This window comes from Pleurodeles waltl, chromosome 4_2 (genome assembly GCF_031143425.1).
Source record: "Pleurodeles waltl isolate 20211129_DDA chromosome 4_2, aPleWal1.hap1.20221129, whole genome shotgun sequence".
Classification (NCBI taxonomy): Eukaryota; Metazoa; Chordata; class Amphibia; order Caudata; family Salamandridae; genus Pleurodeles; species Pleurodeles waltl.
In genome coordinates, this window is record NC_090443.1 from 350,593,829 (window position 1) to 350,609,248 (window position 15,420).

Consider the following 15,420-nt stretch of genomic DNA (forward strand, 5'->3'; position numbering starts at 1 on the left):
GGTACGCAGTTTAATTTTTATGTTGAACCGTTTCATCCAACCACACAAGTAGCTTAAAAACCTTAATTTCTGCGGCAGATCTGCTTTTGGGAGAACTAACAGAGAAATAATTGTTTGGGGCAGCAGCCTTAGCAACGAGTCAGTCCAAGTTAGTAAGAAAAGATCTTTAGGTTGCAATCTCAGGCCTAAATGTGCATATTTGACTGAGTAGTCAAAAACTGAATTCATGCTAAAAACACGCCTTGATTTAAACATGCATGACTTATTAAAAGAAGACATTCCTGCCTGGAAATATGACAATCCTAAGATAAAGGTAAAACAAACCACCCAGCCCAGAACCCCACATAATACATAAAAAGACAAAATACATAAGGCACAGCCCTAAAGTGCCCCCAATTTCACCAGCACTGCGTTGATTTTTCAGCTGCGTTGCAGGCGCGGCATCAATTTTTCCGCCGCTCGGCTCCTGTGCGTGGATTTCCTTTCTGGTTCTTCCAGCTTCTCCTTCCAGGGGCCGAGGGATTGGATGTGGTGCCACTTGGTAGGTCAGGGGATCTCAGCAAGAGAGCCTAGGTGCTGGCAGATGAAGTCTTTGATGTTGCTGAGACTTCTTAACAGGAGGCAATCTCAGTCCAAGCCCTCTGAGAATCTTCACAAGCAGGATACACATTAAAGTCCAGTCTTTGTCCTCTCTAAGGCAGAAGCAGCAACAGCAGGCCAGCCCAGCACAGCAAACACAGCAAAGGGGCAGTACGCCTCCTCACAGCTTTTCAGCTCTTCTCCTTGGCAGAGGTTCCTCTTGATCAAGAAGTGGTCTAAAATATTGGGGTCAGCAGTCCAATACTTATACTCATTTCTACCTTTGCAGTAGGCAAACTTCAAAGGAAAGTCATTGTAGTGCAAAAGACCCTGCCTCTTCCTTGCCCTGCCCTAGACACACACTAGGGGGTTGGAGTCTGTATTGTGTGAGAGCCGGCACATTCCCTTTCAAGTGCAGGTATCGGCTCCTCCCTCCCACTCTAGCCCTGGAAGACTCATCAAGATATACAGAACACGCCTCAGCTATCTTTGTGTCACTGTCTAGAGTGAATTCACAAACTGCCCGAACAGTCAGTCTTACCCGGACTTTTATTCAGCAGCCAAGCAGAGGCACAGAACGGTTAGGCAAGAAAATGCCCTCTTTCTAAAAGTGACATTTTCAAACAGACAATCAAAAAACTAACTTTACCAAAAGATGTATTTTTAAATTATGATTTCAGTGAACCCAAACTCAAATTCTTTATTTGCTCCCAATGGAAAACCACACTTAAGATATTTAAAGGCAATCCCCCATGTTAACCTATGGGAGAGATAGGTCTTGCAATAATGAAGACCGAATTTGACAGTATTTCACTACCAGGAAATGTAAAACACACCAGTACGTCCTGCCTTTTAAATACACTGTACTCTGCCCGTGGGGCTACCTAAGGCCTACCTTGGGGGTAACTTACATGCAGTAAAAAGGGAATGTTTGGGCCTGGCAACTGGGTGCATTTGCCAGGTCCACTTGGTAGTGCTAAACTGCACACAGGGACACAGCAGTGGCAGGTCTGAGACATGTTTATAGGGCTACTCATGTGGGTGGCACAATCAGTGCTGAAGGCTCACTAATAACATTTGATTTACAGGCCTCTGTTGCACTTTATTAGGGACTTACTAGTAAATCAAATAGGCCAATCAAGGATAACCAATCATAATCACAATTTACACAGGGAGCACTTGCACTTGACCACTAGTCAGCAGTGGTAAAGTGCCCAGAGTACCAAAACCCAGCAAAAACGAAATCAAGCCTACTAAAAAATACAGGAAACATAGGCAAAAAGACAGGGGCAACCACGCCAAGGATGCCAGGTATAACACATGTCCAAGTGAAGCATGGGATTAGACATCTATAGGAATTTGTCCAGCTTGTAGATTGACCAGACATTGATATATGAGGTGCCTGCAATATCTGTACAAATAAACCTAATTGAAAGACTTCAAAAAGGGAGAATTTACAAAAAATGTAAACCGAGCCAATGTGAAGGCTGGCATACTGTTGCTAACAGACAAAATTGGGGCAAACCTACACATCCATTTTTTGCTAGCACTGCAACCAAAACAGTTGTAATGGGTTCAACTTGTGACAAGTTGATAGCGATATTTTCACAGAGCTGTGCTTCCCAAGTAGAAATACTAAATATCTCAACCACAAATGCAGGGCAACTCATGGCCTATCCTATGAGTAAAACAGGAACTCTTAAACACCAATCTCACACAAAGTCAGCAGAATACACTGCGAGGTCTAAACTTGAAATGGCCCAAATGACGGACATCAAGGATGTGAGCTATGGTTGGAGATGAGAGAAATTTTGTTATCACATATGATTCCAAAACCACAAAAGAGAACCAATAGACATTTGGGAGAACAAAGGTTCGGCTATTGCTGTATGTTGTCCCATGATCTAAAATATGCAACATCAATATTAAAACTGTTTCGTTTAAATTCCCACACTGATTCATTGATGCTAAAAGTAATGACAGAAGTTCTGGGCCTGTAGAAAGTTCCTCCCTCACATTCACTCACGTTTGGAAAATTCAACTTTGTGTATGAGTTTATTTTCTGTGAGGCATGGTCCATTCATTTTCTTAAGGGTTCATCGAATACGGACCTACCTCTTAGGCATTTTTACATGCTTTTCATCTAACCACCACCCTATATCTAACTGTAACCCCTGTGACAAAATGACATTTTTATTTTTGCATACACTAGGTTATTAGCACACTCAGTCATATTGCTTGCTTGATTTCCACGTACTTGCTGATGTTTGTCCTGTCTGAAACATTCACACTATTTTAAATTTGTGCACTGTATATTTAGTTGTAAGGAGGGTCTGTAGTCATGTGTTAAATAAAGGAAAACGGGCGGTGGTTATCAGGTACGCAGTTTAATTTTTATGTTGAACCGTTTCATCCAACCACACAAGTAGCTAGAAAACCTTAATTTCTGCGGCAGATCTGCTTTGGGGAGAACTACCAGAGAAAGAATTGTTTGGGGCAGCAGCCTTAGCAACGAGTCAGTCCAAGTTAGTAAGAAAAGATCTTTAGGTTGCAATCTCAGGCCTAAATGTGCATATTTGACTGAGTAGTCAAAAACTGAATTCATGCTAAAAACACGCCTTGATTTAAACATGCATGACTTATTAAAAGAAGACATTCCTGCCTGGAAATATGACAATACTAAGATATAAAGGTAAAACAAACCACCCAGCCCAGAACCCCACATAATACATGAAAAGACAAAATACATAAGGCACAGCCCTAAAGTGTGTGGTGCATTAAATAGTAATTACACTAAATACCAATATATGCCATTGGAACTCCACAGCCTGACCAATAACAGGTAATATGGCAAGAGCGTGGAGGAGATTCCGATTATACCTATTTGTTGCTCGCAGTGCCACTGAATTTAGATTGTGCAATTTTAATAAATGTAGTCAAAAACACATTTAGCATTGGGTTGGGTAGGTCTAAACACTGGATGGTAGCCTGTCGACAGGAGCGAATTCCCAGTTCGTTCCATTTGATCTGAAGCAAAAATCTACGCTCCTTTAGTAAAGCTGGGCACAGACAAACCACATGATCAATAGTTTTGTCTGCATTACTACAGCCTCTGCATGTCACACCTTCCCCGGAGGATAGCTGCCATTGGGGGTAGATGTTTTTTTTAAAACAATCGCCCATCCTTAAGGCTATAAAGGCCTTTTTCAACCAAAACCCATAAGAGTAGGAAAAAAATACTAGAAGACGTACCTGGCTTAAAGGATTCAATTACTGCCCAGGCATGCTTCCGTTGAACGTGGAGGGAACAGTCTGAGTGATACGAATATAGTTGAATAAGCCTTTTTACATCTAGTTTAAACAGAGAATAGGGGGGATTACTTGCTCAAAGATTGCCAGTATCTAGTCACAGTTTGCATTCAACCAAGAAATAAGAATAAGTATCCTTCGATTTCGACTCACTAATTTCTTGCCACAAGACTGCCTCCAGGTGACCGTCCGTGGCCTGACGCAATTTATAACAAAGCTTCAAAAAAGCACCAGCACCAATTGCCACCAAATCCGGAAGCCCCAATTCCAACCGTACCTGCTCGGGTGAAGCCAGACGCGAAACATGAAAGACTCTCTTGTAGATTGTATTGACCAGCCTATTTAATAGGCAAAACCCTTTACCCAACAAAATTCTTGACCATAGGCCAGCGAAGGGATAATCTTTACTCTCATAACTTCCATTGGGGAAGAAGGGTCGGCCCCTTTAAAACTTTAAAAAATTTGGAGAAAGCCACCTGCAGTGCCACAGCTTTGAGTTCAATTTCCTTCCTACGTTTAACAGAACTGCCCCTGGAATCAAAGTGTACCCCTAAATATTTGTAAGACTGGTCGGAAACAAATTTACAGCTTTTATAATACCAACTAAAGCCCAAATGTTTTTTCCTCCCAAAGGAGACCACTTTTGTTTTAAACAAATTAACTTCCAATTGATTCACGGAAGTATAAGATGCAAGTTGGTTAAGCAGCCATTGAAGGCCAATCTTAGTGCAACTAAATAATGCAAGATCATCAGCATAAAGCAGATGACTAAACCTAAAGCCACCAATCTTGGGGGGATGGGAGTGGACAGCGTCAAGAGACGTTGAAATGTCTGCAATGAACAGATTAAAAGGGGAGCAAGTACACAACCCTGTTTCACACCACCGGTGGTGGGAATTTTTCTAGAGTTAGCACCCATCACCAAGCTTAATACGGACCCAGGTGTTTGTATGGAGTTCTATAATAGCACCCAGGAGTACCGGAGTGATGCCCCAGTTTTATAGTTTGGCCCACAGGGCACTCCGGGGGATCCGATCGAATGCCGCCTTAAAATACCCAAAACAACAATTCAGCCTCAAACCCGACAAAATCACCCTGTCGATCAGAATAGAAAGTGCTAATAAATTAGTCGAAGTGCATGAGCCAGCAGAAAACCCTGTTTGGACAATTGGAATTAAAGCCTTTGATTCAGCCCAAGCATGAAGATCTTGCAACAAAAGGCTAGCATAGAACTTGGCCCCATTGTCCAGCAGGGCTATTCTCCTAAAATTGGCGGGGTCTGACATTGAATCACTTTTATATAGAGGAAGAAGGATGGCACCACGCCAGGACTCCGGAATTGTTGAAGTCAAAAGGCAGTGCTCGAACAGATGAGCAAAATGGTTGGCCCAAAAAAGAGGATCCTGTTTGAACAGTGCCTGTGGGAGGCCGTTGGGACCGGGGGCTCCAAATTGCTTAGCCCTCGAGATGATATGGGGGAGACGTAGTTGAAAGAACTTCTTCAATCTCTGCGAGGGAATTGAGGACCCTATTAACAAGGGACATGTTTTAAACAAAGCAGGAGTAGAACTACGGGCCCCCTCATCCAACAGTTTCCTATCCTGCTCGCTAGCGGAGAAGTGGGTAGTCCAGTAAGACATCCAGGCTCCTTCTGAAATATTGACCGCGCCAATGCCCCTTTGGTTGCTATTTAGATTGTTGATAAGGGACCAAAATTTCATGGAATTTGGATCTTTACTTGCATTTAAAAGTTTAACCCAAAACTGATTAAGATAGGTCTGATGGTCATCGTAAACAGCTTTCCTATAATTTTTCCTCAGTTGTTTGCATTCAGTAAATAAACACTCAGAATCGGGGCTTTTTCTAATTGCCCTTGCTAGCCTATTACACGCTTTCTTTAGATTCCTGGTTTCCCTTGAGATGACAAAGTACCCAGATGGGGCCAGTTAATTGCAGATTGATGAAACCTTGACCATAAAAGGCAAGAGAGTTTCACCCATAACTTAATTGGGGACACACAACCCGATCCCTCAGAGTCAAAAACATTAATACATTCAGTCAATACTATACCGCCAATAGAAGCATTCCATTTTATATGCTTTAGTGACTCAGAGCAAACACCGCCACCCACTGACCGCATGACGTTGTGTACAGGAAATCTAGATTTGATGGATACAATTTGTGGACAATGATCACTCTCACTCCGGGAGGAAATCAGAAACCTTTTGATGAAAGGAAACAGTTCAATGTTACAAATGGTATAGTCTAAATAGGAGTAGGATCGACTATCTGATCTTGTCCACCAGGGGGGGTAGTATTGTCACGTAAATGGCCATTCAAAACTTTAAAGCCCATGCTGTTAAGGTGCATTACTAAGTACTCTCCAAACGGGCAATGCAGACAACCCTGAGGCCTCAATTGTTGTGGAATTAACTGGCGATTACCGAGATCGGGACCCTCAAGAGCCTCCATTGTATCCTGAAACAGGTTTGTATTACTATCACCAGTTAATAAGGTAATTAGCACATGGGTATGCCCCAACTAAGTTGCCCACAGTCTGCATCAGTCGAGCCAGCCTGCCCCTTTTTTCCTTTGTTCCGGGAGCAATGTAGACATTAATTACTATGAGGGTCTGCTGCACGGTCCCATTCCTGATGACAATCCCCTGGATCCAGTTATCATCCCAAACCAGTGGCAAAATACTCCCATTTAATTTAGCAGTTACATAGATGGCCAATCCTCCCTTGGCACAGCCATTCTTGCTCGTTTTATGGGCAGATTTCCATATTTCTAAATACCCTGTCAGCAGACAGCTGTGCTCAGCCCAGGCTTCCTGAAGGGTGATTACATCGTGACTGTTCAAAAAATTTTAAAAGGTCAGCTGAGGCAAACTTATGTACAACCCAGTTGATGTTCCATGAGCATAAGGACAGACATCCAGGTGTTTGTACAGAACCACCTGTAGGGATCAATGCCCATGCCCATGCAAAAGGGTCGATGACAGCCAATCCCAATTAGAGGACCCCTGGGAACCAGAACCAGTATGAGGAGAGCCATTGAAAGTAGAAGTGCCGCCCCGGGCACTTTTCAAGATTGAAAAGGGCTTCACTACTATGGGAGCTGTTGAACAATGGGATTCTGATAGTAATACAGGATAACCAGACTTCTTATAGGGAGTTATTGTGATGCCCCACAAGAGAAATAAATCTCTTAGAAAAATATAGACTGAGCTATTGAGGCAGAAAATAACAAAACCAGGGTGGAGTCCCTTGGGTAGGGCCCCCCAGGAGTCCAAGAATTCAATAAACGCAATGTCATTAAAACCAATATAGATAAGGTCCGGGGTGGCATTAAAGAGTCTTAAAATGCTCCCCCTATTCAATATGTCATGAGGGCCCCTGGAACGGTATTCTTGGGTAAACACAAGTTTAAAAATTGAGCGTTCCAGTGGAGTCGTGGAGGGACACAGGGGGAAATGAAGGCTGTAACTGTTCCTCTACATTGAATGGGCCAACAGGGCCCCCCAAGGCCGGAATATCGGCAGAGACGGACAGAAGGCTTGATGGCAAAATTACGGGAAGGCAGCTTTTGTTGTCAGATGGTAGCTTGAGGAAATTGGAAGAACCAAAATCCAAAACATCACCATCAGATTTCCCATAAACAGTTTTATATTCAAACAGTGTGGCGGCAAGGCGAACAGGCACTCCACTACCCCAGTGTGGGGCTACCGAAACCGACACACTGCCTAAGTTGCCTTTCTCAGGCGAGATCAAATGGTCCTCGAAGAGGAGTTCAGTTTCCTGCACACTAGTGCCAGCCGTAGGATCCTTAACAGGCTCAATCAGGAGGGGAAAGCCAGCGAGTGAAGTCAACAAGGAATTGGGCGGTGAAGTCGCCCTGAGGGCCACCTGCAACTGCAAGAGCTGCTGCGCCTCAGGACAAACCGACGGTTGGGCATTAGTTGGAAATCCTTGAGGGGGTTGGTTCCACCTATTGTTCCGTTGTTTGCGGAGTCTTTTTTTTTCCCCCCTCTTGCTCAACGGATGTTGAGCCACAGGATCAGCTCCTTAAGGCGTTGGCTGAGCTAAAACAGGTTGTGCAGGAATGCAGGAAGAATGGGAGGAGGCAGGCACCGTGGACTCAAGTTCAGGTAAAGGAGAGATTATGGGAGCACAGTTGGCCACAATGACATGCTCCAAGACTCCAGTAGCAGCTGGCTGAGGGAGATTAATGGAGGTTGCACTCTTGACTGGAAGAAAATAATCGTCCAATGTTTTTGTTGAGTGGGCTCCCGAACTAAATCAGGGAGGGAGCTTAGATTCGGCAGGGGGCACCGGGGGCACAAGAGCTGAAGATAGCCTCTAGATTTCACATACAACCGAACTTAAAAGGGTGGGCAAAGATGAAAGGCTTTCAATGATTGAAGAGCAGCAGCATGTTGGTTGCACAAAATTGGAGCTTGTCTGTGCTCTAGTGATTAGCTGGTTGAAGTTTTCGATTTTTATCAATACCAGCTATGTAAGAGGCCAATGTATTCAGCAGATCAACTTGGACGTCCATTTTGTCAGAGTGATAGTTCAGAGCCAGCACAGTGGATTGGAGAGTTGCAAAAGCTGAGGCCAGGCAGAGCCATTTACCGTGATCATAGGGGAGGGCACAGGGTTGGATTCCCTGTCAGCACCACTCATGGAATCAGATTGAAGACAGCAAAGGTCCAGGAGCGATTGGTCATTGAGCTCGCTCTTAGTGAACTCCTTTTGCGGGCTGGGAACAGCCCCGCTAGGAGACCTTATTGGTAACATTGGATGAATGCTACCGGTTGAACTCCCGGTCCATTGAGCTGCGGGGGGGGGGGGGCTGGATGGCAGAAGAATGCTATGATCCTGCAGGGAGTTGTGGCAGATTCCAGCCAACCCATCCTGCCGGGCCAGCCGATGGAAATCTGCTGGAGAGGCCGCTAAAGAAGACACCCACTCTCCTGCATTGAAAGAATGGTCACTGGAAATAATATTTGGTGAAAGTTTGTGTTTTGACAAAAGTGCGGCTGGCTGGCCCTCATGGGGTGGAGAATGGCTCACTTCATCCTGAGATGCTAGCTGGGAAGAAGCGGGTGAAACTGGACGGAGAACTTCTGCCGCTGTTGTCAAATAACCACAAGCAATGGGTAAAACATCAGTAACTGCAGGCTCCATGGGAACACTCTGGCCTGGCTCCGACTCTATCTCCCCACCATTTTCCAAAAGTTCCAGCTTAGGTTTTTTCTTAAAAGAAGTCTTGCGGAGCTTCAAGAAGCATGGATACAGCGTATGAACAACAGAAAGTTGAGACTTAAAAATTGCTGAGCTCGGCGGATCAACAGCCGGTGGAGGAGGTTCTGCTGTAATTACAGTGGGTGAAGGGGGATAAGTTCACTTTTCAGAGGCTGATGGTGAATGCGAGGCGGCATTACCTACGTCGACGCCACAGCGGCATTTCTTGTGTTTTTGAGGATTGGGGTGCTCCTTTCTTACTTTACCAGACCTCATAGTACGACAAGCTCCAAAGGTCCTTCCTTCAAATCTGGGGAAGCTCAGGGGAGGAAATAATGTCACTCAGCATAAGTAAGTCCTTAAGGAGGCACTTTGCGGCACTTGTTGTGGGATGTCTCTGCTCCACTTTAAGGCTTGTAGATTTGGAATGAAGAAAGGAGTAAAGGAGACCAGTTTAGGTTACATTGAGCGAAAAGGGCAGGAAGAGCAAGGCAATACGGTCCAGACAAGTTGCACTGGCCTAACGCCAGCCGCCTCCATCAAAAACCGGTTACCTACAGCCTAAGCTACAGTTTTGTGCTCTCCCCGACACCTTCAATTAGCCCTGCTTGCAGGATGTCAAATACTTGCCTTAGACCACCATCTCCTATGTAGCTCCCGCCCAGGCAGTCATGAGAAGTCCTGGGGAGATCAATTTTGTCCAAGGCCCAGAATTCTCTCGTGCGGCCCCCACCAAGGGGCCGTCCGTCGTGGAGTGGAGTAGGTGACCCAGCAAAAGTTCTTGAATTGCCCCACCAGGCCCAGGAGTCCTTGCATGAGCCCACCAGGCCCAGGAGCCGTAGGCCAGCAACAGCTGCCCAAGGGGAACCTGAGGCAAGCCAGGCGGTGGAGCAGGGGGGCAGGCGGGAAATTTCAGCAACAAAATCGCCCCCCCCAGCCACTGCTGTACTACTGGCCAGCCGACTCGCCCAGACAACACCGCTGCGCTCCCCAGACGCGGTTGCTCCCGCGAAAGTGGGACCGGGGGGCTGATGTAAACAAGGGCGTGAAAGGCCCTCTCGTGCCAGGGTCCTCATGCCAGGGTCCGCTCACTGCTTTTTGCGGCTCTCGCTGAGCACCGGCGGCTCCGGCAGCACGGCGGCGAACTCCAAAGCTCCGCCTCCCGGCTTGTGAATGACGAACAGGCACGACTCTCCACTCTGCCTACGCGTCAAAATTGTACAATGTGCATATTGAGATTAGTAAAGTAGTGTACAATTTCAAACTTTCTACAGACTACAATTCGCACTAGGCCATAATTACTGAAATCTTAAATCTGCACTGATATAAGTACTATTCCACTAGGATGCAGTTTTAAGATTGTCCATATTTCACAGAATTCGACAGTATTATGCCCGAATACCCGTTCCAGTGGCAGCTTTGCAAGTGTTGTACTGTAGGTGTTTTTTTGTTTTTAAAATGCTGGAATTTCCCTATGTGTAATTCTACACCGCCTATTGAAAGGCAACTGGCTGTGTAAATGCATTTTTTTGGGCCATAGAAAAAAAAATATGTCCCCCTTTTAGAAACTCTTCTCTTGCGTCTCAACCAAGTTTTGAGGTTATCCAATGCCCTACCCACCCTGGAATGGGAGTTAATCCAGCTCTTCGCTGAAGCAACACTTTTGATAGGAATTAAGTATGTTGCGACAAACACAAGTTTGTGGGCATTCGCAAACATGTAAGGCAAACCACACCTTGATCTGCCCACTCCTTCAGTGGGGTTTAATACTTCGTAATTGTTAGTACATGTGGCAGAGAATTATGTAGGTAGTAAGACAACTTATATTGGTCAAGTATCCTTTTGTTGATTACGGTCAGGCATAACATACGCCAGTTATACCTGTAAACCCATGATGTGGTCAAAGTTGCTTCTTTGGGGTGAGCAGCTGAAGATTGCTTGGATTGAGGATGTTAAAGTGAATCACTATATATATATATATATATATATATATATATATATATATATATATATATATATATATATATATATATATATATATATATATATATATTTAATGCGATGTGGGTTTGTCATAAGCACAACACATTTAAGGTATAATAAACGTATAATACACAATGTGTTGTACTAACAGGATTGGTTAATCCTAACACTTTTACTTGAAGGTTTGTTCTTTTGTTTCAGGTTGGAAGAGCTGGGAGGTTGGGTCACAAAGGAACAGCAATTACCTTTGTCAACAAAAAGAACAAGAACCTTTTCTGGGATGTTGTAAAGAGAGTAAAACCTACTGGCTCTATTCTCCCACCACAGTTGCTATATTCACCGTACCTTCACGACCAGCAAAAAAAGGAGCAGAAGGCAAAGCAGTCTCAAAACCAGCTTGTGACTGGCGATAATCTCATGGCTCTGATCAGAAAGCATGATAAAAGTAAAAAATAATAGTTTTCATTGCCGGTATCGTTGTTCATTTCTTGTTTATACTGTAAATTATACATTTGTAAAGTTTCATAATATTAATATTATATTGTGTTCAAGTTTATAATATAAAATGTAAATTTGCATAAAGTTTCAAAGTGTTGTCTATAAAGTATAAATTGTACATTTAAACGGTTTCTGAAAATTATTGGATTCCAGGAAGTCAGTCTGAAAAAGTTTGTGTGCGTAATTGTGAAAAAAACAGCTTAATGGACTTAACACAATGGAATAAAATGACTGTTCTGCTATTTAACAAAAAACTTAAACGTTTATTGAAAAACATCATTAATTGGGGTTAAGGATACTACCTAAAACTTAATTCCCAAAGCACTGTGAAAGTTAAGGTCTTCTAGGCAACCTTGCCTTGTCGAACCAGTGCACTGTTAATGACATAAATGTCAATGAAGTTGAAATCACATATTAGCATCTAATTTTGTGCTTTCCAGTTCACATTTGTAATGATCTTCTGCTTGAGAACTCACATCTCCAACTTTGTATCTGTGGCAGTGGTTCTTGACATTTCTGTCCTTAGTCATTTAAGTTTAAATCTCTTGGACCTTGAATTTCAAAACATTGCACAAAAAGACAGGAACAAGAATACATCTAATAAGTACACCCACTATGAAATTCTGTATTTAATTCATGAAGGAAAAAGAAACAAATTTCACATTGTTAATTTTAACTTGAAGATTGGATCTTTCTAAATGTGGTTTTATTTCTAAAAGATGAATACAAATTTATAAAGCACGCACATACCCGTAGGCGTCTTGGCGGTGGTCAAACTGAGAGGGCAATTGTCTGCAGTAACCAAAAAACTTAATGGAGCTAACTGGAAGATCACCTGAACAACGTATTTGAAAAGAGACAATTTGTAAGGGATTACCAAAGATGGGCAAGCTATTTTGGGTGTTCAGGTGCATAGGTAGGCCATTCCACGGTTTTGCAGTTGAGAACATAAAACTTCTTCCTCCCCAGGTTGCTTATTTGATTGTTGGTACCTCTAAGCTGAATGAGTGGGTAGAACAGAATGTTCTTGTGGGAGCATACTGCTGAAACCTGTATTTTATAGATATTTTGAGCCATTGCCATAAAGGGCCTTGTGCGCAATACACAAGGTCTTCAAGATGATTTTGGATCCCTAACAGATGATGGGCAGCAGCATTCTAAAGAACTTGCAGTTTGTTGAGCAGTCTTTCTTGTATATTGACATAGACAGCTTTGCTGTAGTCAATTTTGATAGGAATAGGGCAACCACCACTATTTCTTTGGAGGGCCAAGGGAATACAGTGGCAATTTGTTTTCAGTATTTTCAAGGTGTAGAAGCATGAAGATGTAAGATGGTTGATTTGGTCAGAGAAAGCCAGCTTGTTGTCAAAAATTACTCCAAGGTTTTTTTTCCCCTTTTTGTCGGGGGATGGGAGTGGGAGTCTCAAGGCCACCAAGTAAGGGACTAAAATGATATGTCATTTCCGAATAGCAGACCCTCGGTCTTACTCAAATTCAGTTTGAGGTGATTCTTCCTCATCCGATATCCTACTTCTAATAGTCATAAAATCTACTAGTCATCTCTGCATGGTCTCTCGTGATGGATATCACAATCTGAGTGTAGTCTGCGTCCCAAACCAGGGGGAACCCAAAAAATGTTGATTAATCCGGGCTAGAGTTGTCATGTAAGTATTAAAAAGTGCACGACTCAGTGAAGATCCCTGAGGATCTCCACAAGGGAGTGAGAAGGGTTTGGAAGCATGGTCTCCTTGCACAACTGACTGTTCTCTATCTGCAAGAAAGGAACTGAAGAGTCAGAGCAGATTCTTTTATCCCTATGTCCATGATTGTTCAGACACCTTCTCTGGCAACAAGCAAGGCAGATTCTGTACTATGATTAGATTGAAACCCGAATTGGTTGGGGTTACGCATAATATTGATGTCTAAGTAATGGGAAGGTTCCAAATTCATGGCTTTTTCTTATTTGGCTGGGAATGGGTGCCTAGCGATTGGGCAAAAGCTACTGACCTCAAACTGGTTCAGTGTGGGTTTCTTTAGTAGAGGTAGGGTGGAAGCCTTTTTCCATAATTCAGGGAAGTATCCTGTTTTAAACATGCTGTTTAAGAGCATTGTCCGATAAGTGGCTACTATTTCCGGTACTAGTGTTTTAGGTGAGCAAGGATCGGGAGGGGGCTCATATTAAATTGCTTCAGTGAATCTTATTATCTGCTCACTTGTTAAGGGAGAGAACTCCTTGAGCGTTGGAGACGGGGAATTAATTCCTAACTCATCAGAGGGGTCTCTTGTTTGATCAGTGGCCAGGTATTCATTGTAGACCTTGTTAACTTTTGAAAGAAATCAGCACGATCGTCACAAAAGGTTTGTTTTAGGCCCAGAGAATTATTGCTCCTCAAGCTGGCCAGGGAATTAACTGTCTGGAAGAGTTATCTGGCAGCATTTTTTGCTGTTTCAGTTTTACTGGTAAAAGACTTTGCAGCAAAAATCATAGATTTATAATCCCTTATGCATTGGTTGTGTTTCTCTTTCTCTCCAGGATCATAGGTCTTTTTTCATTATTTCTGTTAAATGCTACAATCTGGCATATTACTTTGTGCTGTTTGCTTCTAATGCATTATCCCTTTTAATCCAAATACTCTTCTACTTCATGTGAGGCCTCTAAGTGTCTGTACTAGATTGTGTTTGATTTGTGGGAGCAGTATGCTAAGAGCAATCTAAGGATAACAACTTAATTTTTAGCCTCCAATTTAAAATTAAACACATTTACGGTGGAGTTATTTTTTAAATATTTTACATGTAGAAAAATGTGTGTGTGTATTGGGAAACAGGGTATTATGCAGTGAGGCTAGTTAGGCTTAACTATGCAAAACCTTCATGTTACCCCCAATAGGTTCTTTGGATTGACACTAATAAACCCCTAGCTCAGACCTGGTAGTGTGGGCACGCAGCAGTCATGCCTTATCAGAGGAACATGTGCTAAGCATTTCAGAGTACCAACATGGATGATAAGTAATTGACACGACTCAAAAGAAATCCGATACCAATTAATGATGTAAAGTCGATTTATTTATTTTAATGTAACCTTAGATGCCAAAAATGAAGAAAATCAGATGAGTATAACTGGAGTTATGGATTTTTAAAAGAAAAATACATCTTGCAAAACAGTGTTGCGGTCAGTGGGAAATCGCACTAGTGACACTGTCACTTGCAGGTTGAGTTCAGTGGAAATCACTGGATGGTGAGGTGAGGCAGACCCAGGACCAGGGTCCGACAGTCAGTTAAATTTTACCTGGCTCGTAGGGCCTGGGTGCCGGGTTGTCCTTGCTGTCGCTGGTGCTGAATGCGGGAGCCGTGGGTGCTGGTTTTGCAACGTTGACGGTGCTGTTGAGGAAGGGGATGCAAAATCTCGACTGCGGGCCACCTGTGCATCAAGTTGAAAATGCTGCGCGATTCCCTCGAGGCACAGTGTCAAATGAAGGTAGTGGTAGCTAGACTGACCCCCAGCAAGCCCAGCCTTTGGTCACTTTGACGTCCAGGAGTCTGGGGGAAAACAATAGCTGCCTGAAACTTGCTGGTGGTCAGAACTACATTTCCCATAATGTACTAGACATATACTTTTGGGCGATCCCTCGGCAGGCACGATGGCCAGTGATTCTTTGGTTCCGGGTGTGCATTTCTTGTCTGCTGCTGCAGGGGACTAGTTAGTACCTCTAGTTCAAGGGAGTTATGGAGTTGCCTTTGTCTTGCATAGGTTTCCTCTGTACTTTGGAACTGGTCTCTGGTCCAGGAAGAGTCTTAGTAGTGC

General features: G+C 43.5%; 1 protein-coding gene across 1 annotated transcript in view; it reads left to right on the forward strand.

The window, feature by feature from the left end:
- Positions 1-11,744, forward strand: part of DDX59 (DEAD-box helicase 59) — a 141,081-nt gene extending 129,337 nt beyond the window's left edge. The window contains exon 7 of the mRNA XM_069231427.1: positions 11,322-11,744. Within this exon, the coding sequence (XP_069087528.1) occupies positions 11,322-11,576 (255 nt within the window). The 3' untranslated portion in view covers positions 11,577-11,744. The remainder of the gene's footprint in view (positions 1-11,321) is intronic.
- Positions 11,745-15,420: the final 3,676 nt, after the last annotated feature.